Source organism: Chlamydotis macqueenii, chromosome 1, assembly GCF_036417535.1.
Source record: "Chlamydotis macqueenii isolate bChlMac1 chromosome 1, bChlMac1.mat, whole genome shotgun sequence".
NCBI lineage: Eukaryota > Metazoa > Chordata > Aves > Otidiformes > Otididae > Chlamydotis > Chlamydotis macqueenii.
Window position 1 is genome coordinate 68,482,326 of NC_141556.1, and position 27,683 is coordinate 68,510,008.

Sequence of the window (27,683 nt, forward strand, 5' to 3'; positions counted from 1 at the left end):
GACAGTGTTTATGTGCTGCACGTGATTTTTTGATATATACAGCCCTCCCTAGCACATGTAGACACAGGAGGCTTTACAGAAGTAAAATAATAAGGAGAAAAGTGCTGTGGAGGAAGGGTGCAATTCCCTGCTGCCTCACATCTTGCACAGTCGCATTCATTTATGCAAAATGACTATAGAGTGACCATAAACACTGCAATTCTGATTTGACAGCAATAACTGTCACTTTTCACGGCAGAAAATGTGAGGCGGGGGGAAATCAGACTCATTATTTCAGGGTAAAACCATCAATCTGCCAAAAAATAGCAGAGAAAGGCAGGAGTGCATGAAAAAAGAAAGCTACTGCTATCAGAGCTGAAATAAGTTATGAAGGTGCCAGACAGAAAGGCCGCACACGGTAGTGACAAATGACCCGTTATCTGTGCAGAAGTGATATTTAAGGTAGAGTGGAAGTACGCTGGGACTCTGGTACAGACACTGACATGCTCCCAAGGACACACGGGGAGGGGTTGAGCAGGCGTGCTCTTACAGGCAAGCCAGACCCTGCCTGTGCAGCCAGGAAGCCCAGCCTTCGTGTGCTGCTGTACCTATTGCTCCTGCATGCAGAGCCATTTGCCTCTTATTCCCTCAGGCACGCTGGCTCTAGAGACCAAGTGCCTTCTGCAGTACCAACACAGGCATTGAATCACCAGTCACCAGAGGAGGTGGCAGAGGACATCAAGGCACAAAAATGAGCAGCTACTTTGCTGCGGCTCCTAGCTCAGTGTCGGTATGCGCTTCTCCTTGCTCGGCATCTCACCACTTCTGTGCTCTGAGCAAGGAAAAGTCTGATCATCAAAAGAGGATACAGAAATTGATGCAGAGTAAAAAAAACATGGAAAGAGGAAGATACAACTCTGCACAGAAGACTGATGAGAGGCAATGGCATGAGATGGAGAGCACGCAGGAGACTAACTGAAGGGTGATTAAGATTATATCAAACACAGCAGCAATTTTAAACTAGAGAGGGTAGTTATACCTTATAAATGAGGAAAAAGGTAGCCAGGCGGCAAGACTGATTGCATAGAATTAAAGCAAGCACTGGATGGGAGAACAGGAGCACAGGGTGTGAACTGAGACTTTTTAGATGTTTTAGGGTTCAGTTCACAAGCCCTTCTGTTTTGGTAATGCTGTGTTAGGACACAAGGCAAATGTTTTTTCCAACATGGATGGTACGGTAGTTCCACTGCAGATAAACATCACGACCATTGATACCTGGAAGCCAACTCCAAGTCCAGATTTCCCCAGTCATTTCACAACTCCTACAATTACATCTGTGTTTGTCCCTTATTATGAAATTACCGGGTTCAGTGCTAATATCACCATAATGTCTCCTTCCACCACCATTAATGTCATCGGTCCTGCCTCCTTCAAGATTACTTTTAATATCACAAAAATACCTGTTACTCTACTGCAGTAAGCATGGATTCAACAGCTTCTGAATGACCACGCATATGAACCCATCTCTCCCTGTTTCACAATAATCCCATTACTGGTATCACTGACCAGAATCAGTACAGACGATCATGAGAGAGAAGGGTGGTTTAATAGGGTCATTTCTAACTAGCTGTTCTCAAGCAAATCATCCACATGAATTACAGAATCAGGATGGGGTGGTTGTGCATGCTCCTCCTCTTTCATATCACCTGAGCAGCACGTTCAGAGGGGAGAAAAACTGCACCTCTGCTGCTGTGGTCATGCCAACCCAGCAGTGGGTTTATCTCCCATGTCTTTCTTTACAGAGTCCCCAGGGTCAGACGTTTCCAGTGGTCCAAAAAGCTTCTACATCTTGTACCATGGAAAAAAACCCATCAGTGCCAGCTACAGGGTAATTTGAACTCCAGGAGGGGTCAGAGCACACGTGCGCCCTGCTTAGCAAGGAGACTCAGGGCAAAGGCTGAGGGTGCACAACAGGAAAAACCACAAGATGCTCTTAGATGCAAACAAAAAGGGAAAAGCTGTTGACAGCCAGATGGGACAGCTGCCAACCATCAGGTAGGAAAAAGACAAGGAGTCTCATGTGAGCTGTTCCTAGGACAGAGATCAACTGTGTGCAGATCAGCAGAGAGAACGGCTAGCGTGAGCGTCCATTGGGGAGGTATAGGGTTACGACGGTGCGGGAGACACTGTCAGAATGAGGTCCAGATCACAGATACGTGAAACCTTGTAGTTACAAAAGCAGTTTATTCTGGACTGTTGCAATCTAGAACATGTTTTGTTTAGATGATTATTAAATCAACACTTAATTAAGGTCACCCACTATTTCATCAAACTACTTAAGACATTTCTTCATGTAGCTTACTACAAACCTCGTAATACTGGGATACTGAGAAATTAGATGCTGTATCAGAACCAGCAATCTCCTAATTACAGGAGTAGATGATATTTTCAACAGGGAAAATGAGATCATCAGTGTCATAGAAATAGAGATTAAAAAGACAGATTTAGAAAACAAATGAACAAGAGGTAATCCCTGATATTTGGGTCCTTTTGTGGCTGACTGCAGCTGCAGCAGATGATCTGAGAGCATTCACATCAAGCTCTGAGCATGATTCCCTGCTCTGACTGAAGTCTCAGGAGCATCAAAGAAGGGGAGATGAGGAACAAGATGTCCACATAACAGATGCTGGCTAGAGCTGCGGTCGGTGAATGAGGCTTAGAGCTACATATTCTCCTGTATAACTTTGGACACGTTGCCAGGAGTAACAGGCATGATCTAATTAACTCAGAGTCATAGTCTCTTGTACTCCCTTGTTTGCTCGCTGCCATTTACTTTGCAGTTATAGCCTGGCATGGAGTTGCTAGTGAAGCAATAGGAACGTCAGCATATCTCAGTGGTGTGCAGGCACATGCACTGATTATATACACACCTGGCCAGATGACTGAGCAGACCCTCTCCATCTCCTCCTGCCCCATTCTTATGCAGTCCTGCTTCCAGAATTACTGAAAGTTCAAACTTAGTGCGAGGTGTCCCATGGGGAGAAAGTCAGCAGTAGAGAAAGAAACAATGACAGTGAAGAAGAAACAAGAGACGGCATTAAGCAAAATGGTATAAACTGGTAAACAGAAAATTCTGAGCTTTGCATATCCTGAAAAATATGCCACAGAATCCAGGTCCATAAAAATGCAAATGGAATCAAGAAAAGATTTATAAATGTTTAGATAAGAAACAAGAAAGGGAGTAAGAAGTATGTTGCCAGATGATAAAAAAAACAAAGGGAAATGGTCAGGCAGAGATGCTTTATAGCCTCCATAGTTCATCATCAAAAGGACAATAGTGTAATGGCTGGGTACATGCTGAAGTGGTAAGAAACAAAGGAAAGAATGATTGAATTACAGCCAGAGTCACAAAGTGGTAGGGCTGAAAAAAAAAAAAAATTAAAGGCATTTGAATAATCTGCGCTCAGCAGGAAGGGAAAGAATTGCAGAAGGTGTTGCTGGACTACTTGCCTCATGGGCTGAGACCTGACTGGGACTGTATGAAATCCCGAAGGATGAAGAGGGAATCAACACAAAATGTTTTACAAGAAGGGGAGAAACTAGATGGGTAGATTGTCCTTAAACATCTAGCCCATTGCTAGAAAAACACAGTTCTCTGAGCGTGCAAAGGGAATGCTTCCCCTCATAGATGAGGCATAAGAGGCCACAAACTCCTTTGATATGACACTAGTGTGCTCAAGATATGCAGAATTTTACATCCCACTGAAATCCAGTTTGTTACAAGTTTCCCTATTTTTTTTCACGTATAGCCCTTCTGAAGTGAGCTACTCCTAATTAACCTCAAAATTTATGTAATTTCCAAGTTTAGCAGTGAGTCAAGGCATCATTAAACCAGCTTGGTGTTAAGAGGAGACATCATTCCAAGGTGGCCTCAGAGGCTAGAACCTGGGGTTTCTTCTCTATGGGGTCAGAAAAACATCAGCTATCAAAATACCTACTTTGAGTGTATCCTGAGAAAGGAGGACTGTTAAGAGTTGTAGTATTATTAATTAGTATTATTTTGTACTACCTAATCCTAAGAGAGTTGTATCTAATGAAGAGGATTAGGGGCATATGTGTATAGACATACACATATAGAGCATGCCTATAAAAATATATACATATATTTACAACTGGTTTACATTGGAAAGAATAGGAGGCTGAATACTGTCTGGACAGGAATACCACAGAGGCAGATCAGATGGATAGGAATTAACAACGTGACATTGTCTGAAGAAACGTAACTGTTGTCTACGTTGCGTTAAGAGGACTATGGTGTGTAAAACAAGGCAGGCAATTATTCTGCTCTGCTTAGCACTTGACAGCTCTCAGCTGCAGCAGTTACATACTGTTGGGAGGATGGTGTTTCAGAGGAGGCAGGCAGCCTGCAAGCAGCTGAGAGCAGAGCAGCAGCCAGAACAAAGGGGTATAAATCCTAAAGAAAAAGGGTTGGAGGACAAGACATACCAAGCTTGTTGAAACAAAGAGAAGGTAGCAGACGATAGGCTAAAACTTGATAAACAAGAAAAGAGCTCAAAAGACAGCACTTGATGCCTGAGAATTTTGAAGCACTTTATAAATGTATGCTTAACACTATGTTTTCCCTGCGATGCATATTTTATTGAAAATACTTGGTGTGAGACTAGATTGAAATAGAGAGTTTAAGTGGTTTATTGAGCACGGCAGAGAGGGGCAGGGGAGGCTCTGGCTAACTATTCTTCTCAAACTCTTCTGCAAATTGCGTCATGGATTAAAATATGCCCTGTCTACTCCAGAACATAATGGAGGAAAACAAAGACAGTGAGAGATCGTGCACTTCTTCAACCCCTCTCTGCTACTCATACCTCACTGAGTAGGTCTCTACCGGGCTATTAATTCTACAAGCAATTGGACTGAGGAAAATTACCAGGGAAATTTTGCAGTCACTTTCATTACAGATATTATTACTGGTTGTCTATTGTAATCAGCAAAGCCTGTTTCATCAGTATGATGTAGCAATTTTCATTTTCATTCTTTTGCATATACTCCTGTGAACAATAACGGGACTGTGAGGAACGACTACAATTACAAGCAGAGAATGTGAATTTTGTCTGACGGGAAGGGGGTGGCCAATTCCAACAAAGTTCCCGCTTCTCCCTCCTGCATGACTGCAGCAGCACAGATTTGTTTTTGGACAGACTGATGCAAACCCTTTTCCTCCCCTGTTACTGATATAGATCTAAAAAGCTCTAAGAGAAGATTTCAGAGAGTCCTTAACAGCATATGAGCACTTGCAGGTGGTACCTTTTGCCTTAAGGAGGTTATCTGTGGTACTTGCAGAGCCTAGGGTCCTCAAGCTGGTGATACTAAGGCACTCTCCAGATGAGCCCTTACCAGGGAAGCTACAGTTTGGGGAAGAATGCTGCAAGACAACGGGTGTGTTCCTACACCTGCGTGCCTCTGTATGTGCAGTCTCTGGTGCTGCCGTGTGTGCACTGAGACACAATCTCTGTCTCTTCTGAATGTCACCAGGCAGATAGAAACCCTGGGAGGAAATCGCAAAGTGACTGCAGGAGATCCTGCAAGCATCCTGGTGCACGTGCAGCTGTTCCAAAGCTGGTGGCAAACAAGGCTCCCAGCTGATGGCTTCAGTGACCTTGGGCTGAGGTCCCATTTTGCTAAAGGGGAGGCATTCATGGTCCATGCTACAATAAATGACATGCTGCAGGAAAGCTGTGACCAGTGTTACTGGGAAAGGAAAGCTGGGTGGAAGAGATATACAGCCCTGTTTCACACCTTCCTTTGAAAAGAAAGTTACTGTTTCTGAACTCCTGTTTCATGGGTAGCAGTTCTCAAGACGCAAAGAAGCGTGACGCCAGCAGTCAATGAGACAACAGTCACTCCTCCTCATCTGCAGATGCCAAAAGGAAAGATTCTCATATGCTTGAGTCAGTTGCCGTCTCCCCAAGTCTGAGGTGATAACAAAAGGCATGAGGGAAGCAGCACCTCAGCTTGCGAGTGAATAACATCAGATTTTATCACCACTGGGTGCTGTACTGTCTAAGAGTCAACTCAGAGCTGTCTTGAGCTCATTAGCCAAAGGAGAATCAACAAGATAAGTGATGACTACTCAAACTGTTGACTGAATTTTTGATGTCAAATGAAGAGGAAAAATATTTTCTCTACTTGCCAAAGGGTTTCTTCTCTGTTACTGCAGTGGAGTTACATTAGTCCACTGGGCTGCATGGACATCACTCACTCTCTGGAGGTATTTTTGGTCCAGCTATGTCAGTGGAGGACAGTCTTTTCTGTCTCAGGATTTCCACTATATACCTTCTATTTCCCATGGGCATGTCTGGCTGAAAGCATGCACAGTTTTGTAAAGGTCCTGCTTCCTGGAGGCTTGAGGATTGCCTAGTCTAGTGGGCGAGCCATGCCCAGCAGAAAAGAGGTGTGAGGTCTCCTCATCAGTGGACTCAGACCAGTTTTGGTGTCTGTGCCTGGCATGACCAGCTGCTATTTCAGCTGAGGCAAACAGGCTTTGCTTTTCTTTATTCTCCACTGATACATTCAAAGCTGAGCTGGTTGACAGTCTGCAGTTGTACTGCATTGGGCTGCTTTAATCTGTTGTCACTGTACATAACCAGTGCTATGTTAGATCTTAAGAAATAATTTTTCCTCTGGTGGAAAAATTGTTTATTCTGATTTATACAATGCAGGCCTATATAGGCTCTGGATGTTTGGTTTTAAAGATAAAGTTAGTTTTGTCATAAAATGCAAGGATACATATAGGTAAATCTAGTGGCCCTCTAGTTGTTCTAGGTTTATATCATTACTGCTTCCTCGTTTGTCTCAGTAACTATCTTCCCCCAAAGACGTTGAACCATTACTACTAGGAGTGCTATGATCCTATTACTGCAAAGTCAAGGCTACACCACTCTTCTCAGGTTGCCATTAAAACCGTTATGCTCCTATTACCACTGACAAGTCAGCTCAGCTATGGCCATCCCTGGGTTCAACTCTGAACAAGCTTGCACTGGTATAAGTTAGGAACAGCATTACCATAGCCAACAAACGTAAACTTTCCATTTGTAAAATAAGTAAGAGTGGAGAATCTTTTCCAGAATGTCAGTAGCTCTGGCACACTGCCTTTAACATCAACACCATTATGGCCTCTAGCACTGTACCGTGTCCCTATCTCTGTCAGTACCAAAGGCATTGACATCTGTAGGCCTTCCCCGCTGCAGATGGTGCAGTGAAGAGTGGGGATGTTCAGTTAGTTCTTGGTCCTTTTTTTTGTTGACGTTCCTTAAACTCTTATGTTTACCTCTAGGCTACCACAGTCCCAGTTGTTCACATCAGGCAATGAATCATTTACAAATCTTATAACAGGACATGATGAGACTGACTGATTAATTCTCCTGTACCTGTAATTTCTTCCCTAAGCACTGATCCTCAAAGTGACATTGAAATAAATCTGAAGCCCAAGAATAATCTTTCATGTCTTCATCATCGTCTACTTACCAAGGCTCACTAGTAGCATTATTTATGACCAGAATTGTTGCTCTCAGCTGATCTGTTATATTTTATTGCCAACATCTATAACCAAGGCGCCTGGAGGGTGCCCGGTTGTGGGGCTCATTAAGAAAACACTCACAAGACCACATCGTCACTGACTCCTGCAGCATAGCATTACCCTTGGTTAGTCCTTGTGCACTGGGGGAGCAGATCCCAGTCCCTATAACTTCCACAGAAATCATGAGACTGACAACAGGAGGAAATAAAAACTTCACTCCCATTTAAGTCCATGAGGTGTTTTCACAAAAGCAACTGATTTTAGCCCAACAGAAGGGCAACTAGGTCAGTTGTTGTGTCATGTCAAGATTTTCTGTGTTGTAGCACTGCCTGTGCCATCCCTTGCTTCGTTCTGTCAGCAGCCAAAATCTTCTTGGCCCGTGGTGAGCCAGCGCAATGCAGAAATGAGGAAAAAGAGGCTGATTTGGTGAGATCAGCCAAGGAAGAGCAAGAAGGCTGCTCCAGCACCCCATCGGTGGAGTCCCCACACCCGGAAGCGCTGCTCTGCTGGGCATCCCACTGCCTGTCCCTGCCCACACTGCTCCTCTCCTGGGCAGGGATCAGCAGCAACAGGGCATCATGCACAGACCAACACCTCCCCTAAGCCAGGTCACCCCTGCACACTGCTTATTGCAAATCTGGGGCCTGTGAGATCAGCTCATACCACCTCCTTGCTGCAGCACTGTGATGGATATGCCAAGTCATTAAATGTAGAGGGGAGAGTAGACATGGGCAGGGACATGTGTGCCCTATGCAAGCATCAGGACTGTCTTACCTCCCTCAGGATTTTGAAGGACTCTGTTAAGGCCTTGTTCACTGTCCCCACTCCTTTTGCTTGCAGTTCATCCACCAGCTGCTTGAAGTGCTGGCAAGAAGAGAAGCAGAAGGGCAGCAATGAGTTGCAGGCAGGGCATTTGCTTGGACCAGGGAAGGAAAGGGTAATGTGGAAAAGTCTGTGCTATCAGGCTCTTGATCCTTCACTGATGCTGGCAGGGCAGTGCTGTACCATGATGGATGGAGGCAGGAAAGTCAAGTGGCTACTCAATTGGCAGTGCCATCCTGTTGCACCTATGCCCATGCAGCCATAGCAGGGGCTTTTGTTCACAGCTGTGGGCTGTGAACCATCGTTGGTCCATGGAACATCATGCAAGGGACAAAACTACTAGAAATCAGACTTTCCCTTATATACTCCTTTGGGAAAAAAAAAACCAAAACAACCCACTCCTCTGCTTGCAAGAACAACAGGATTGGGGTAAAAGAAAAGCAATAAACAAGCATTCAAATTTTATCAGGCATCCATCCAGTCGTAAATGAAACCCTCAGAGAGTGCTCTCTGTAGGATGGACAGTGCCCAAAATGCTAGGGCTTCCTTTGGGAAACACTGCAGGGAACATCACCCTCTGGAGTCATACTCTGTGACCCAGGGCTAATCTGTGAAAGAAATTTGTACAGAAAGCTGGTTATTGAAGACATGGGGGCATGTGCTACCTCCATGTTATTAATACAGAGAGAAAAAGGAACAAAAATACAGTAAGAGCAACTAAAAATAGAAGTCATAGCATCTTAACCCCATGTACGTATTACATTAAGAGAACTACCTGAATAACATTGATAGGAGCCTGGTACTCACCTCTCTATTATCTCTGTCTGCTTGGACCAGGATACCCTTAAAACAGGGTTCAATAAAATGAACATAATCATTGTACTGCGAAGAGAAAATGAAAAGAGGTTGTAATGGGAGACAATTCATAAAATGGGTTCACGTCATAGGTGGATGTTCAGAAAACAGTGTGGAGCATTATGCCATTTTATACATATTTCCCTTAAGAATTATTTGTAGTCATCATGGCAAATTAAAATTTTGATAAATCTAATATTTGTTTAAATAATCATTAATGATGGTGTTTTGCTGAGTTCTATTGGGGCATACCTACACAAAGTTACTTTTTTCCACTCACGCTCTAGAGATTTTTCTATTAGCTTGTGCCTTTGGCTTTGCTTCTAGCACTATTTGCGCATATTTTTGACTTCTGGAGACTTTGTGAGTCTCCAGTCACCAGCTGAACATTGCAGGTAGTTTTGTATCCTGATGTCTGATGCCTCTGTCGCACAGCTGAATTGTAACATATCAAGTCACCACACATTCACCAAGCTGTGATAATTAGTGGGGTGTAAGCTTCTAGCCTGATACATATGTGAGGTAAAACATGTCAGTGTAAACCTTTTACTGCAAGGTTCGGAAGAACATAATTCATAAGAGCATGGCTAAGAGGCTACTGCTGCTCAGCTGATCAATAGTACCTTAGGTCAGGCTATGATGTGTCTGACCCAGTAGGTTCTTAGGGTGAGTACAGTAAAGGAATATATGTTATTATGCCTTTTCTGGGATTGTTTTTGAAGAACAGATGATATTTCCAGCTCCTTAATGACCTCCCTCCATTTTTCTGCCGCTGTTCCATCTACCCAGCCATGTAAAGATAGAGCCATCACCACTGGAGTGTCTATCTTACACAATAAGAAGCTATCAACAAAAAGTAGACTTTATATCTCAGTAACCGTACCTCAGCAAACTTTTATAGAAAGGAGCCTGGGGAAAGAGATGGTGCTTGAATTAGCTTTGAAAATTAGGAGGTGAGCAGCCATTTGCCTTTAACCTGGCACCAAACCCCCCAGTCTTGGTATGGATCATGGAAAAGTTTTGCCTTCTGTGGTCAGTGGTGCTGGTTCTCTGTGGGTAACTGGCCCATCTTCATCCTGGCCAGGGCTTAAAAAGGGAGAGTTACACCAAGGCAACCTGACCAAACTCCATGCAGATTGACTCTGAACTGGATTGCAGCCTCACAGGATGCTGGTGCACAAAAAGTCATATAGTGGTAGTTTTCTAGCCTGGAAACATTATCCTGAGGATTATGCTGCTACTGGACCCAAACACAGTATTATGCTATGCTAGGTGAATTTATTTGTTCAGGTCTCTATTAGCTCAGATGTCTCTCTATAGCACTTTGTTATCTGTTGCAGTCACATCCCTAAGTAAGCAAAAAGATGCTGCTGACATCCTCTGTAGAGGGGGGTGAGATGACTTAGCAGCCACCCTGCTGACCACACAAAGCTGACTTCCCAGGGGTAATTGATTTTAATCCCCTATCAAACATAGGTACTAAGTGTTGTAGTTACGCCATGGTAATGCCTGTAGTTTGCTAAGGGGACTGAAGGGCTGGTATGAGGCACAAGGAAGCAACTTGGTGCTGGAAATGGGACATACTTACTGCAATGATGTTGACAAAGTCATTTTCTCCCAGAGTATCTAAAATGGTGACAATTGTGTGTTTGGCAATGGTCATCCGCAGGCCCTTCATGCTCCCACTGACGTCCACAATAATGACAATGTCCTTGGGAGAAGTGGCTGCTTGGATGTACCTTTATAAAAAGAAGAATACAAGGAAGCAGAGTGAGCATACACAGAGGAGGAGTGTTGGGCGTGCTGCTGTAACATGATGCTAGCCACACTATAACGTGCACCAGGAGCCCAGCTGTCCAGCAGGGTCATGCTGGACATCCAGTGGGTCCCTTCCTACCAATCTGCCTCTCCTGCTGGCCCCAGCACCTCACTGCTTGCATTGGCAAGTGCTGGATCTGCTGCAGATATACATCCAGATTCAGTTGAGAGTGATAATTGCTAAAGCCTCCTCTAGCCATGCAGAGTAGACTGAGTAAATGCTCCACATTTCTGGGATCTGAACAGCCCTGTCCTTCCAGTCGCAGAGTTGTAAGGAAGGATACACTGGTGGTGATTTCCATGTGGCAGGTGGTACGGAAGGCTTCCTAACCTGGTATTACCTTCATTTATGTACCACTCATCTCTCGCAGGAGCAGCATGGGGCAGTAACTGCTGATCAGCAGCTCACCAAGGTGTCACCTTGATAAAGAGGGAGAGAGGAAGACAGGGAGGTGCTTTGGCCGAGTCCCTCCAAAACTCTTACCATCCACGATTCCTGCAGTCAAAGGAGATGACTCCGTTCTCATCTGGTAACCATTTTATTCCTGAAGGGAGCAGCAAAAGGAGCAATCAACACACACAGACAGGCAGGCATCTGCTCCCCGCTCCCCAAGCACCCGTACTTCTGCCATTCACTGCTGAGACCCCTCAGGGGCACACCAGTCTGGCCAGCAATGGCAATGGCCATTCTGCAGAAATACAAGCAGAGCTGCATAGTCTTCAGTAGTTCTTAGTAAACTACTACATTTCTATTTTAAAAATGTACCTAGGCATAGTCTGAATTTGGGGAGCAATTGCACTTAGGTTAAACTTTCTGCCATTTTGATGTTGTTCTCAACATCATCTTTTTCTCCCCAAGGGTGGTTGAGGATATAAAAAAGCAGCAGCAGTGACAGGGACGTGTCCCAAATTCCCTGCTAAAGGTTCTGTTCACACTCATCTCTACTTTCCCCTTCCACAACATATGGCAGGTCACAGAACAAGGTCACGCAGCCATCTGATGGAAGGACCACCAGGCCAAGCTACAGCTGCGGATGATCTCATGGGTTCCTCCAAGCAAAGGGCCTCCCTTTCGTGCTGTGACCTTACATGCTGCTCACAGCTGGTGAGTGGATAACAAGTCAGACTGACCAGCTGCATCTGCCATGTGTGGCCATGGAGATGGAGAGAGGCTGTGGCTGCTACCAAGAATCACAGGGAGCTCTCGTGCAGTCTCTGCACCTTGCCCGTGATATTCACAGGTCTTGCCATGGTGTTTTGTGCTTTTCAGACAGCCCAAGGCACACTGCTGTAAGCAGACTCCCCTGGGTCGCAAGGACAACATGCCTGAGGGGCTGGTCCATGTGGGGAAAAAAGGGTTTATGCCTGCCGTAGGCACTATTCCTTCAATCTAAGCAGCAGCAGCTCATGCACTGTCTTTTTGCTTACTGCACCCTGCTCTTCATGGGCCATGCTGCCCACAAGCTTCCTGAATTGGGCTCTTTCACGGCATAGTTCCCGTCCTACAAGACTACTGCTTTGTAGTAGTAGTAGCTGAAAAGAGCAAAGCCAATCTCTGCCCTTTTACCTGGGTAGAGCCTGAAGAATCCTGTGGAGCTGCCAAAGTACTGCCAGGTCAGTGTGGGATCCCTTTCAAAGTTGTCAACAAAAATAGGATTCAAGGCTTCTGACATGTAAACACCATTCAGGATGTCAGGGTCTGTGGGGGAAAAGGAAGAGAAAAGGAAAAAGTGTGCAAAAGAGGGGAGGACACCCTCCCTAGATGGAGAAGGGGGTGGGAACAAAGGCAACCCCAGGACAAATGCAGCCTTGTACAAAGGTGGTTTTCCTTGTGGTCTGCAAAAACCATGACCCTTTATCCCAATCTCTTCCCCTCATGATGATATCTATCCCCTTGGCAGGCTTTCCAACAGGCATCACAAAGGGAATGGGATGCATCATCCAAGTAAATCCCCGAGAGCAGGTCACCACTGGCTGCTACAAGTGATTTCAGCTTGGTCAGAAGCTATTATCCCCATTTCTCTTTCCAGCCTTGTCTGCCCTGGGTGTTACGAAGAGGGCTCAGAGACCCAGGAAAATCAGTTGCTGAGCACAACTGGCACACCACACAGGCAGGACTCAGCTCCTACCTAAGAGTGGACATACGGCTGTGGTAAGGCAACTGCTTGATGCAACACTAAGTGGAACAGCCTTTCTACAAAGAGTGATTAAATTTATGCTAGGTATAGTTATCTAAGACAGAGGAGCTCTAGGATTTACATGCTCTTTCTCTCTCCCCTCTTTTTCCCCCACAGTTTTTTGATTCTTTTCTTCTTTGTCTTCCCTTTCTTTCACAAAGCCTGAGCTGTCCTCCCTTGCCCCCGATCTCCTCAGAATCAATAGGAAGTTGCAGACTTGCAAGAACTCGTAAGAGGCAGCGTATATTTGGTGTCTGCGTTGACTTATTGCCTCAGGAGACCAAACTCAGCAGCAATCGAAAAAGGGAATTATAAGAAACTAGTCATTGTAGGATTAACTGTATTAATGTTGAAATGGATGAGGCTTTGACCTGCCACTTCCCGTTTAGTCCCTTCACTAAAGGCAGTTTTGGTCAAAGTAGAGGAAAAATTGAACTGTGACTCCCCGGCAATGAGGCCAGAGTAACTCATTCAGGAAGGGAGCCAGCAGAACTGTGGAGAGCCAGGCTTCTGCTGTTTGCAAGAGAGGGAGTGAGAGCTTCCAGGCGTCGCTCCCGGGAGGAACCCTGGGCACGAAAGCAGCCCTCCTCCTCCTGCTTATCCTCCAGCCATAGCCAGAGCATCTGTATGGTTTGTGTCAAGCCATACAGGCAAGAAATCAGCTAGCTGGGCAGTGCCTCTCTGCTGTTTCTGACGGCAGCCGTTTGGCCACATCTTTCTGTACACCACTGTAGGCCACGGCCTGCTTCATGTAGCTCTGATGTAGCTACCCACAGCCAGCTCTGCTGGAGGCTTTATTGTACGCAAGACTTTAGCATCTGGGGCTGTCAGACCAGATGGAATTAATTTAAAGTCATGAGACAAATAGAACTCCCTCTATTGTCCCTCTAAATAACACAGCAGTTGTGAGCACAGTCACCAGTGCCTGCCCCGTCTGGTCCTGAAGACTGTAAATAAATGAGCTCCATCTATGAGAGAAGTAATGGCACTTTTTTTTTTTCTTGCTAAAACGTATGCAAGGGGAAGAGCTGATGGGAAGGCAGGCAAAGAGCCAGTTCAGGCAGCTTTGAATGTTGGCCAAAAAGAGCAGTAAACTTAGCACAACTGCAACTGGTGTCTCAGCCTACAGGTTCAGCAGTGTGCTGACTAGCTTGGAGATGGACCGGTTTCTGATGTGTAGCTGGAGTGGTGTGAATGTGCAGGAGGAGAGGACACAGACCAGACACAGATGAGGCCATGTGAGCCTCAGTGCCTCCCTGGGCTCCTGCAGCTGCCAAAGTGCCGAAGACTTGCAAATATGCCAGAACAGTCACGTCCCAGTAGCAGCTGAGTTACCTCCAGTCCCCTATGGATGTGCTCACTGAGAATTAAGAGTGTCCCTGTGAGGTGTTACTGCCTCACAACACAAAGGTGCTTGGAATCTAAATTCTCAGCTGAAATAAATTAAATCCTTCACACCTAAAGACCTTGACAGATTTGACTCTTTGTTTAGAGTAACAATTGCTAGTAAATTCACATCACAGTTTGTTTCACAGCGTCTTTGGTTGGGTAGATGAACCCTAAGAGACTATACTGGCTGCCTAAGATGGAGGCCTGTCCATCATTAGAGGTTTTCCAAGAGCAGATTATACCTAAGCCCTGTCACAGTGACAGACTACAGCACAGACATGACTATGCCTTGAGATAGTATCTTTCCAGCCCTGTTTTCTGTCAGTTGTGGGTTTTGTTTTTTTTTTCCTATTCCCATCCTTTCTTTCAGTATTATTACTGGTAGTTTCCACAGCAACCTACTAGTAGTGAGAAAGTAGAGGCCAGTATAGGCCATTACCTTTGTTGTAGACATTGGTGGGGAGCTGGATATCACTGTATGTTGTGTTCACCAGCAGGTTATTGAAATGCTCATTTGGCTCCAAAATGAATTCATCTCCAAGCTCCACATAATTGTCATTTTCATCCTTCTCGTTAATCAGGACAGAGTTGTAGTAATCAAACTGTTGATGAAGACAATGGAAAAGAGAAAGGCAGCAACAGAGAATAAGACAGACTATTACTGGTACTGACCGAAATAAACACTCTTTAAAAAAAAAAAAAACAAAAAAGAGAGACATTTGGAGAATTCAGGCTTCAAAAAGGATCAAAATAAGTGGCAAACAAGAGCCATTACCAACTGAAAAGTGTCAAGCTGCCCAAATGATAGTTTCTGCCCAGTTTCTTGTTGTCAGATATTCACATGACTGAAAGCAGAAACCTGCAGCAGAAGAATCAACTGAGAGCAGAGTGACACAGTAACAGATTCTTATGGTCCCTCAGAAGTGTTTAAGTGACTATCCAGAGAGGTGGAGTGCCTCAGCAGGTTTGCTATAGGGCATGCCAGTGCTGACCTTACTCGCCCTGTCTCTACAGCTGTCATTCACTGGAGTTAACTCCTGATGTACATCCAGCCGGGATTATCCCCTCATTCTGTTACTCCGAGCAGAAGGTGCTCTTCAAGAGCAAAGGATAGAGCAGAACGTGCTCAAAGAAGGTGCACAATTTTCCCCCTGCGAAGGCCACTGGGGATTTAGCATCTACAGTCACTTTAGTATCTTCAGGACACTCTTCATCCTTGGATAACAGATGTGTTTAAAATGTTTTTGTTGGCTTTATCTGAGGGCAGAGGTTATTTAAGGATTTATGTTCAAGCACTAACAGTACTCAGGAGGTGTGAACCGTGTGTGCTAATACAGGTCCATGTACCTCAGCTCACCCACGACCCTTACTGTGAATGCAGCTGACCCAACTAACAGGACTGCAATGTGATTCCTAAAGAGATAGGTAGGAGAGGAGAAATGGTAGATAGCTTGATTTCAAGAAGCATTTTCATTCCCACACTATCCCAGCACAGAGAGGTGTACTTGCAAGGGGTAGCCTGTACTTCCGCTAAACAGTCTGTGCTTGTACTGTGGACAGCGGACTTCAGAGTTTTCACTCCAGTTTCATTCACCGGCAATAATCCCATAGCTTGGCTACAGTTTTTAACAGAAAGTCAATTATCCAAATTGCTTGGACAGCAGTAAGCTTTCACCTAACAGGGAGTCCTGACAAGTAGGTGTCTGCAGGGTAGAGAAAAGATGATGGGAGCTGTTGAGAAACTCAGCTTATTGAGGTTAACAATTTGCTGTGGGTATTTGTAACAGCATCCTCCTCATTGCTCGTACATGCTCAATTTTTAGCTCATTCTCCAGTCAAGTAACCCACAAAGCACTAACTGATTTGCACTGACATGTCATATAATGAAAACATTGGTATAATGCCAATAACATCACAAAACTCAATGCCTTCCCAAACCCTTCCTTTCCTGGAGCCAAAGGGACTGACCTCCTAGCTGTCACTAGATTTGGGATCTACTGAGGGAATCTATTACTCTCAATGGTTTCTAGACAAGCTGAGTGTCCAGAAGACAAGGAAACTCCTAACATGTTTAGCAGCTTGAGGTGGCTGAGTGCTGCTAGGCCTGCCTTTTGGCTAGTCTTCTCTGAGAATGCATGTCATATTTTGTCACTAATAGGAATAAACTTACCTCCAGTGAGGAGTTGTACTCGTGATTCAGGTCTGCATCTTCTGCTGCTTCCACCAACCTCTAATACAAGCAGACAAAGATAAAGATGAGGGGGTGCCGTGGAAGGCCCTCCACAAGCTCTTCCAGCTGTATCAGCCATTCATACAGTTAGTGAAAAGACACACGACTGCCTCCTTCACCGCGACACAGAGTCACTGGTCTACAAACTTCCCTCTTTCCCTCCTTTTCTGCTGACCTCTAATTCTGTGCTGTGACTTTACAGCTTGGAAGGTATATTCACAGCTATTTATGGCCGAGTATATTCACACATACTTACTACAGAGTCCTTACTAAACCATCGAGCAATCTTAGATATCACAGGACATATACAAACAAAAACACGTCCATTTAGAGAAACAACAGCCAGAGATTTAATTTCATTTTCTGTGATCTATTCCAAAAAGCCATGGGAAAGGCATTTCATACTCAGCCTGATGTCAGTATCTCAAAGGAAAAGGCCTTGTGGGAGTTTCAGTCTGGCATTGTTACCGAGACAAAGACCATGACTTGATTTTGTAAAGGGCTCAGCAATGCTGTGGCCATTTATAAGTGCTTACCCTTTACAAGAAGTCAATATAATCAACTAGTATTCTCCAATATGATGATTCAGGGCACTAATTCTCAATTGGTACAGACTGGGAAGAAATCCACCTAAACACATACGTGTTTTAAGAGTTGCACAATCAGCAACAGTCTCAGCAAAACTACTTTTTGCTCCTTCATAAAGGATAAGGCAATCCAAACATTGGTAAAACCTGGCTATGAATTTAATGTTATGGGCCAAAGCTTTGGTTCTAAATATGCCCACATTTCAATTTGAAATTCAAATGATGTGTTTCTGGATGACTTTTCCACATTAGATGCCTTAAACAGTCAAGGCTCTGTGACTGCAGAAATATGCTTTTCATCATGGGTAAATATAAGGGAATATGATAGATCCTTATATGCAAGAAGTGAGAGGGGCCATAACGATTACCTGCTCTGATCTCCAACACAGCAACAGCTAAAGACCTCTTGCCACCTCCTCCACACTTCCCTGTGTACACAGCTGGAAATCCAAGCACCTTCCTTGCAGCTTATGTTCAGGGGCTGCAGGAATTTCCCTTGAGCCACACACACAGCTGAAACAAGCTACTAGTCTTCAATGGCCAGAGTGCATTATGCAAGGATGAACTTTATTTTCACTTATGGGAGGTTTTTTCTCTTAAAACAGCTCTTTTCTCCTAAAAGACTGTTCATTCCCTCATATTTATTCCTAGACTTTGTTTTTAATCTTATTTCCTACTTTAGGCTGAGGGAGAAGCCAGCATTGCCTTGTCTGAACGCCCACATCCTCCCACCAGTGTCTACTTAAAGCTCAGAATGAGCAGACAGCTGCACCAGCAGGCATTTGGTTGGGCAAGGAAGTCCTCATGCAACCTCTGTGCCCACACACTCCTGGTACAGGCAGGAGGCTTGTGTCTACTGCTCTGGGGCTGACAGGAGAAGACTTCCTTCCCATTGGCCCTGTGGTCATACCTCAACAGCTTCAACCTTCCTGCGGAGCATGCTTTCCATCTGCTCCGAGAACTTCTTCACCAGCTCCAAGCCGTCCACCTCTTTGATCTTCAGAGTTGGCTCCACATCTTTGTACTTCTACCCAAGTGAAAGCAGAAAATCCTGCTGAGCAGGAGGCTCATAAGGAGAAGGGTGAATCTATTATTGTTAGCTGAGTATTGTCTTCGGCGAAAAAGGATGTGTTGAAAAAACTGGTCTGATTTACCACCTTCTCCTATCTTTGCCTTTCCTCCCTTTTCATCTCATTATTTGAGGGTGCACAGATCACTGGCCGTAACAAAGTATTTTGATTAAGTAAAAGCAACTGATCCAATTGAGAGCTTGTTGCTGTTGGAAACAACAATGTCCCTGAAATTATTGGTGCCTACAAATAAGAGGGAAGTGGAAGCTCCACATCTGAAAATTTAAAATACGCATTGTGCTTACATCCATAACAGCATTATATCCATCACATATGTGAAATTTACTGAAGGCAGAGGGAAGGGCAAGGGAACGGAGCTGTATGCTGTCATGACATCACCCCCTATGTCACATGTGCTCTGAGGTACCAGTGGGAGAGATGTCATGCTAGCGCATGTCCTGTCCTTCCACAGCACCATCATATCTGTAGGGTAACTTGTCAGGTCTGCAGCAAGAAGGGCATGATCAGTGCTTAGGTGGGAGACTGCCAAGGAAAGGTCAGCGAGACAGTCGTGATGCTATTTATTCAGCATGTATGAGCATGCTATGGGCCAAGAGCAGCGCAGAGGTGATTCCCAGGAACTAGGAATTATGAGCATGGCTACTTAGTACTGCTTTTACTAGGAGAGATGCCATAATGAGGAGGATCTGGATCTGACAGCTTTAGAGATAACTGATTTCTTCTAACCATGTTGCATATGTTTTCATTAAAAACCTGAGAGTACTCCCAAACTAGGTAACTGTACTGCCTCCCTAAATCTACCCTTTCAAGGCTGGATACAATGGCCTTTATTTCTCCTTTTAAAAAAAAATAAATAAAATCACAAAGCTAACCAAGATAGGCAGAAAGAAAACATAAGAAAACCTGCAAAAGGACACAATATGATTAGCCTATTTCAGAAAAGATAGAGCCTTATCTCCCCAGCAATGTGGAAGTGCAAAGGCAACTGATTGAATTTCCCTGGTCCCTCATAATTTCTCTCCGCAGTGTATACACACCCCCTCCATCTTCATGTCGTATTAGCACCGTTGCAGCAATCCCTGGAGTTCTTGCACTAGTACAATCTGAAGTGGTGAAGGGGGTAAGGGGATGACAGGGGCTCTAGTGGCACTTTTGGATTCAAAGAAAGTGGAGAGGGGGAAGGACTTTGCATGTCTTTAGGGTGAGCAGGTAAAACTCCTTTTGTTTGAGAAGCTCATTGACCATCTGGGAGGGCAGTTGGGCACATGTGGAGTAAGAAATGCTGAGGATGGGGAAGCCTGAGGAGGTCAGACAGAAATAGCAGCAGCATCCAGCCTGCAGCAGGCATGGCGAGGAGGCTGCTCGCTCAGTCTGGCGTGATTAACAGCAAGGGTTTTACTGGATTAAAAACACCAGGCCCCGCATCCCCTCTGCTGCAGCTGGGTAGCTGTGACAGACAGGGAAGGAGGAGGAGGAGGTCAGGTTGAGCATGAAGGTTAGCATAACCATGCTGCTGAAAGAGGGATGTTGCAACAACAACCCCCTGACTGAGGTCCCTGGCTGCTGACAAGACTGCAGCACACATCCCAGCTGGTGCCTGTCCCATTTAGCTCCATGTCATGGTTTCATAGGGAGGGAAGTGATCTCTGCCATGCTAGCCTTTAATCAGGCCCTCCTCGGGGGGAGGAGGGTAATCTCTCCTGGGAAAGCTAGCGAAGAGGGGGGGAACCACACCAGCACAGGCAAGCACAGGCTTTACAAAAGTGACCTGCCATCAGTTACCTTGAGTCATATCTTGAATTTAAATTAAATTCTCTTTACTTCTCAATATTTTTTTTAATATGCTTTTGACACATTGACAAGTAGATGTTAATCAGGTAAAAGTAATCACAAGCAATCATAAGCAGTTTGCTGATACTGTACAGGTGTCTCAGCCCTGGGAACTAGCCAGAGCTGGGAAGATAAAAGAAAAAAAAAAACCAACCAAACAACACAAAAAGCTTTCTGTAAAGTTTCAGTTGGCTGCAAGGAATACACCAGGTTTAAGCTCAGATCCCCTTTGAGCTTTTTTCCTACAAATGATCCAGCAAATCATTTTGTATTTGTGTTCCTGCCACTAAAATCTGCTGCTATTAATGAGTATTCATTGCAAGAGTTCCTAAAGGTAGGCAACAGAGCAGTACCTGTGATTTCAATACTGTTACCAGACACCGTAGCTGAAAGTACATAGCAAAAGGCAACACAGGTGCTTGTAGCCAACCAAGATTAACTGGCACAACCCAAGCTTAAGGTTCAGGTTATCAGATCATTGTAATTTACAGAACAGGAATCAGCTACAGGCTTGGCAGAACTGGCTGAATGGATCCAATATTGAAAAAGTGGCCAAAATATTAATGCTGATCTAACAGAAAATCTTTTCATATTCATCTAGTACTTAGTATTCCCTTAAAACAGCAGGAACAATTCATTAAGATTCTCCTGCAGTCATGAGGGTGGCGATTCGAAAATGGAAGATCTGGGATTCAGTATCCTAAGTTTTATCTATGGACAGAAATATGTCACCAAATATATTTTCTTGTTCCCACCTCCATGAAGTTTAGCCCATTGAAGTACACAGTGTTGCATTACTCACTGCTAGTGAAACTATATTAAGAGTGTGAAAGACATTCCTTTTATCTTCACCCAGGAAAATGTCTCGACTGGACTTCTTTAATTTGTCTGTTCTTTGCCATGTAGTTATTAGTAGTGCTTTCTAGTAATTACGTAGCTGGAGCCAAGCCCTGCTGTCCTTTCTAAACCCTATCCACTGGGGAAGGCAATCAGCACCACAGCTACAGAAGGAAGCAGGAGGTAATTCTCAGAAACACTTATGCATCATTAACAACAGAGTAGAAAAGTTAAATTTTGTGTCTGCTAAAGCTGGTGGTATTTCTGCCACTTGTAGGCAAGCCCTGAGAAGCCCAGAATGACCGTGGTATCCCTGCTGGCACAGCTGCCATCAGCGGCCCCAGGCATTTGGTCACTGCCCAGCCTACTGCAGCAGCAGGACTGTGGCAAACAGACCTAATAAGGTTCAAACTTTCTGTTCCTTACCACTGGAGACCCTACTGCCCCTCCACCCCCTGCTGAGCCTTTCATATTGCCTCTTTGCTCCAGCTGTATTGCCCTCAGCTCTCCTAGACGCCAGCCAGCATGGATCTGTTGGAGCGAGTCCGGAGGAGGGCCATGAAGATGATCAGAGGGCTGGAGCACCTCTCCTGTGAGGACAGGTTGAGAGTTGGGGCTGTTCAGCCTGGAGAAGAGGAGGCTCTGGGGAGACCTTATAGCAGCCTTCCAGTAACTAAAGAGGGCCTACAGGAAAGACAGGGAGAAAAATCTTTATCAAGCCCTGTAGCAATAGGACAAGGGGTAATTGTTTTAAAATAGAGGGAGGCAGATTAAGATTAGACACTAAAAAAAAAAATGTTTTTACACTGAGGGTGGTGGAACACTGGCCCAGAAAGGTGGTAGATACCCCATCCCTGGAAGCATTCAAGGCCAGGTTGGACAGGGCTCTGAGCAACCTGATCTGGTTGGAGATGTCCCTGCTCTTTGCAGGGGGGGTTGGACTAGATGACCTTTGAAGGTGCCTTCCAACCCAAACCATTCTATAATTTTGTGATTCTATGATCTCTGAGCCAGGCTGATATGCCAGACAAGTGCGCAAGCTTATCTTAAGCTCTGCTGCATAATGGCCAAGAGAATACAATGAATGCTTCAGCCATCAAACCAAAAACACTATTCAGCTTTTGCTACCTCTGTGAAGTTTAATTCGATGATATCTTGACTGCTTAGAACAGAGAGTAACCTAAAGGCTTTCTCAAAGGGTGAGAACCTGCCTTGTGGATTCAAGAGATGTCTGCTGGTTCACCAGGTTTCTGGGAGCAATAAAGCTAACAAGAAATAGTGTTTGAGTTTGCAACATGATATTAGGGTTCTTCTGGGGGAAAAACAAAGAACTCCAAAGAAATTTAAACAAACTCAAAATCACAAAAGGAAATTTATGCTAAATATTAAAGAGAAGTTTTATACGCAAAACATTCAGCAACGGAAAAATTATGGCTCTTAAAGCAGCAATAAGCTAGTTACTTCAAGCTGATCAGGCACAAAGGAGACATGAAGTCAAATTTGAAAGGTGCTATTATCTCTCAGTTTGTATTTCCTCAAAGGCAAACTGCCCATTGGACTTAAACAAGCAGTGAGGAAAGAATCGTCTGGGCGTTTACGTTGTGCTCCCCACTCTTCTGCTGGTCTGCATATACTCACACAGAGAGAAATATGTTATGTGAAAAAGAGGCTTAAAAAGAGGAAAGTGCCTGGAGAATGTGTGTTTGAATTTCCAGACTTGGTGCAATTGATTCCCCAGGCCTTGTTTGCCCACACCCTGGACCAGTACATAAAGCCATTCGAGGTCTGCCAGGATGCACTTCATGGGGTAGGAAAGTGTTGCCTAGTAGAGATTTGTCCACATCATCCTGAAGCTGTCCTTCTGCAGTGCTGTAAGTGTCAGGGGTGCAGAGCAAGCCCTCCAGGATGGCCTCTGCTTTGAGATGCTGATTTGTGAGAAGGTATCTGATCCAGTGCTTGCTAAGTAAATGGAGGCGAAGAGCAGGACAGAAGTGGGTGCTTGCTGGTCCTCTCCTATTTCCCTAGTCCCAGGGAAATAAGGGGAAATGAAAGAGCCCAAGGAATGGGACTTGAGGGGTGAAAGGTAAACCTGAGCTGTTTAAGTAAAGTTAGGGTGGGACATGCATTTAGGACATGACTCTACTGGAGATTATCAACAGACAAAGGCTAGATCAAGCTCATCTGTAGCTCCTGCTGGAAGTGGTGACAGTGATTTACTGAAGGACATTTTCCCCTCTGACTCATGGATGATGCTGTGTCCCACACAGTGGCACCCAGAGACTGCACAAAACAATCAGTCTCTGCTGCATCCAGGCCCCAACACGTGCAAAACCAAACTGGACGCCTTCACCTTCCCAAGAACAAAGTCATGCAGACATGGACTGTGAGAGGCAAGTGTGATTATTTTATAAGGCTGTCAGACCACGAGGGAAATATATCTCAGCCTTGACTCCCCTTGATGTGAATGCTGGATTGGATTTGGTTACATTCAGGCTTCTTTCTAATAAAAAATTAGTTTTCATTGCTTCCAGTGAATTACACCAAAAGCTGATAGTTGTGAATTTTCATTCGAGATCTGTTTGCCTTGACTGTCATTTTTAGTGGTGTTACAGTAGTATCTACAGGTCTCATATAACCCCTGCCCCAAAAAGATCAGGATCCCAAGAGTCAAAACATAGTGTAGACAGAGAGAGATGAAATGACCTGGTGCAACATCTCCAGAGGGCCAACACAGCACAGCTGTCTTGATAACCACCTCAGCACCACATCTGCCATCCTTGGCCTCCACTGTTAGTTTTCACAACACTGGTATTATCAAGCTAAGCTCTGTTCTGCTTAGTCCCAGTGATTTTTTTGACCTTAAAAAAAAGGTACCCCCCTTAATCTGTTAATAGAAGTGGCTGCAGAAGCAGCAGAAGTTGGCTGTGTTGAAGCAGTAAGGAAAAGATGTAATGGCTGCAGAATTTCTTCACACAAGGGGGACACCCTTAGCATCTTCCAGAAAAAGCCAGTATCTTCAGACTTTCTGTTGGACAGCAAATACTATACAGCATCAAACACAGATACCTGACTATCACATAACACCAATCTGTATCTCCTGCCCACTGGAGCTCCAGCACCCACCAGAGATGCTGTAGCATATCACTTTGCCTCTGGCACTACCTCTTGGGGACCCATAGAAAAATGGCAAATGCAGAAACATCATCAAAACTGCTAAAAGCCAAACTCCTGTCTGCATTTATATCACACCACAGCTGCCTCACAGCTGTGCTAGTGCTGAAGTTTTTTTTTATTGCATAGCAGCACATTCCTCCTAAGAAGAGCTGATGATCAGTGTATACCTTTGTGATGGATGCTGAAGCCTTTCTTGGCCAAGCCTAGCAAAGGTCACGCAGCAGGGCTGGAGAACCTCTCCTATGAAGACAGGCTGAGAGAGTTGGAGTTGGTCTTCTCTCTCCGGGGAGACCTTATAGCAGCCTTCCAGTGCCTAAAGAAGGCCTACAAGAAAACTGGGGAGGGACTTTTGACAAGGGCATGTAGTAATAAGATGAAGGGTAATAGCTTTAAACTAAAGACGGTAGATGTAGATTTAGATAAGACATAAGGAATAAATTATTTACTGTGAGGGTGGTGAGGCACTGGAACAGGCTGCCCAAAGAAGCTGTGGATGTCCCATCCCTGGGGGTGTTCAACACCAGGTTGGATGGAGCTTTGAGCGACCTGGTCTAGTGCCCCCCCAGGGCAGTGGGGTTACAACTCAATGATCTTTAAGGTCCCTTCCAACCCAAACTATTCTATGATTCTGTACTACAGGAGATGTTCCCTTCCTCCAGACAGAAAGCAGCACTGTGGAGACAGGGAAACTGAGGGCAAGGCAAGTCAAATAATAACCAGATCCCCTTTCCCACTAGGATGTGGATGTTATTACTAGTCAGAAGACAGAAATCAGACACCTAAAAGGCTTAAGAGGCAGTGTATGGCTTATATTGAAGAAAAGAATCAGAGAGAGTAAAGAAAAGGAATTGGACAGCCACATGAGTGGAGAGAGGACTGCATCCCTTCAGATGTACTCAGCAGCCACCAGCCCCGCTGAGCAGCCCTGGGGAAGTGCTGCTCCATACAGCCCTGCTGCTGCACTGCTGAGTTCTCAGAGCCTGAAAGAGGAGCAGCCATTCACCCCTGACTTCAGAAATCCAAGGTAACAGGGCAAGTTCTCTACAGCTGCAAATGCTAACATTTACTTAAAGCCCCTAGAGCCTTTAATACTGGTAGGGAGTTTAGCACAGTGGTGCCTATTGTTCGGTGATCATGCCAGGCAGGGGAGGGAGGCAGAGCTCTGCACCTCTGGAAGATGATGGCTTCCAGGGCACCTGCCTCAGAGACCCTGTCCAAAGCAGAGTTTTAAAGGCACAATTCAAAGAATTGATGAGTGACTGGAGAAAGACAGATGAGGAAGCAGAAATAAACAAGAGTGCCAGGTAAAGAGCTGCAGAAAGGGACAGTGGGGTGACAATGAGCAGGTGGGTGAGGAGCAGGACAGTGACTGATAGGCACTTAGTAAGGGAGGAGTGAAGGGTCGGTGTGGAAGGGCGTGAAATGATCAGAGGGGAAACATGAAGAGTACTGTTAAAAACTATTTTTTTTTTTAATAGGACAATTTAGGCAGCATTTGGCCATGGCCAATGAAAGCAGGAAAGGCACGAGATGGATCTCCCTCTCCAGTTAATGGAGAATGGCCACAGGGCATCACACTGCGCTTATGGATATGAACCTGCATAGTTTTGAAAGTTAGCTGGAGACCTATGTGTTTTCCTTTCGTCCACTCCAGGGGGACACCTTGGAGGGCTACCTGGGGAGATGATGGGAAGCCAAGAGAATGCTCACAGCTTTTGCCTACCTTCTGCAACAGGAGAGAGCCCGAATACTTAGTCACAATGGAGTACAGCTCTCCACCGAAGGCATCTGCCCAAGACTTCACCCTAAAAAAGAGGGGAAAAAAGAAAACTCAGTATTAATAATTAAAAAGTCAGCAGAACTGCTTACTTCAGACAGGGAAAACTCATCTTCCTGAGTATGAATCCCTGCCCTCGTTTCTCTAGGCCACTGTAGTGACAATGACAATGCTTTCTCTCCAGACTGCTAGCCAGACAAACAGTAAGGCAGGAGACAAGTGCTGCTTTTGGACATTCCGCCCAGGACATCAGTCAATAAGGAGAAACACTGAGTTCTGCTGGTCTTGGCCACTACATTTTGTCTCAGACTGGAATTTGTCCTGCCTAACTTCAGGGGTGTGAGAGTTGTACATTTGGTCTTAGAGATCATCTGGTTTCCTTTGTTGTTAGTAAGGTGAAATAAATAGCTCTGCAGACACCTATTTGTCTTTACTGATTGCAGACAGAGCCTGGGGTGAAGGGCTAGACATCTACTGTCAAGGCTGCTGAAGATGAATAAGTGTCAGACCTGGAAGAAGTTGTCAGGATTCACCCCTTGGATTCAGGTCTCAGAGCTGCGTGGGGCAGAGACTAATAAGCCAGAAGAATTCACTGCTCTCAGTGGAGATACTACAGCTTGATAATGCCAGAGTAGATTATGCACCTCATAATTGTAAAACACTACTTGCATTTGCACCATCCTGTAAATAACTGATGATAGCAATACCACATGGAGAACATAAGGATGTTGAAGAGCAGCCTGAACACTGAGCCATCCAAATGAAAATAGACGGCTCTCATAATTGACAGAGCACTTAATCAGAAATCTGTTATATGATTCACATGAGACAGTTCCACCTACATGCAGTTCCTTCAACAAGGATTCACTTAGGATAGAGTTATTTAATGGAACAAATGGCCTTCTCCACTTACCAGAATACACTACGTATTTATGAGGTGTAGAGTCTTACCTATGGCTTCCAGTAGATTTCTTCCAGTCCTAAGCAGACCTTAACCTTAGGGCCTGATTTCTCAGCACATTGCACTGCTTTTGGGGCAGAATAATACACCAACATAGAGACAAGCTCTGCAGTAAGCTGGTACAGCAACAGTGAAATAATCACAACAGCTAACTTTAGCCTAGGAAAGACTGTTTAGGCTCCCTTCTTGCAAACAGAGAGGCAGCTACAGGGAATAATTTGGAGCATACATAAGGCTTCTACTCCAAACTGTACCTCTCCCCACTGCCTATAAAAGAGGGGAGTGGGTGCCCTTTTAAATCACTCCTTAATTAGCACTGAGGCATTAATTTCTAACCGCTGAGTGTGATCCAGCACCAGCTGAAGTCAATAGGAACAAGGCTTCTTTTTTTTCTCTTTTTTTTTTTTTTTCCTTTTCACATCATACTCTGTATCTTACTTTGACAGCCAGAGCTTTTATCTCTTCATTTCATTCTTAGAGAAAAAAAAGAATATGGTATTTGCTAGGAGGCCAGGATTTATTGCCCCGTATCAGAGTTATGCTAGCAAACCTGGAATAAAAG

At 44.8% G+C, this 27,683-nt stretch overlaps 1 protein-coding gene across 2 annotated transcripts in view; it reads right to left on the bottom strand.

The window, feature by feature from the left end:
• CACNA2D4 (calcium voltage-gated channel auxiliary subunit alpha2delta 4) overlaps positions 1-27,683 on the bottom strand; it is a 131,966-nt gene that overhangs the window by 100,365 nt on the left and 3,918 nt on the right. For both annotated transcript variants that reach the window (XM_086755663.1, XM_086755671.1), the window contains exons 2-10: positions 26,107-26,188; positions 18,362-18,478; positions 16,805-16,864; positions 15,074-15,236; positions 12,636-12,767; positions 11,553-11,613; positions 10,839-10,989; positions 9,203-9,277; positions 8,348-8,437 (exon numbers count right to left, since the gene is read on the bottom strand). In XM_086755663.1, coding sequence (XP_086611789.1) covers positions 8,348-8,437; positions 9,203-9,277; positions 10,839-10,989; positions 11,553-11,613; positions 12,636-12,767; positions 15,074-15,236; positions 16,805-16,864; positions 18,362-18,478; positions 26,107-26,188 — 931 coding nt within the window. The remainder of the gene's footprint in view (positions 1-8,347; positions 8,438-9,202; positions 9,278-10,838; positions 10,990-11,552; positions 11,614-12,635; positions 12,768-15,073; positions 15,237-16,804; positions 16,865-18,361; positions 18,479-26,106; positions 26,189-27,683) is intronic.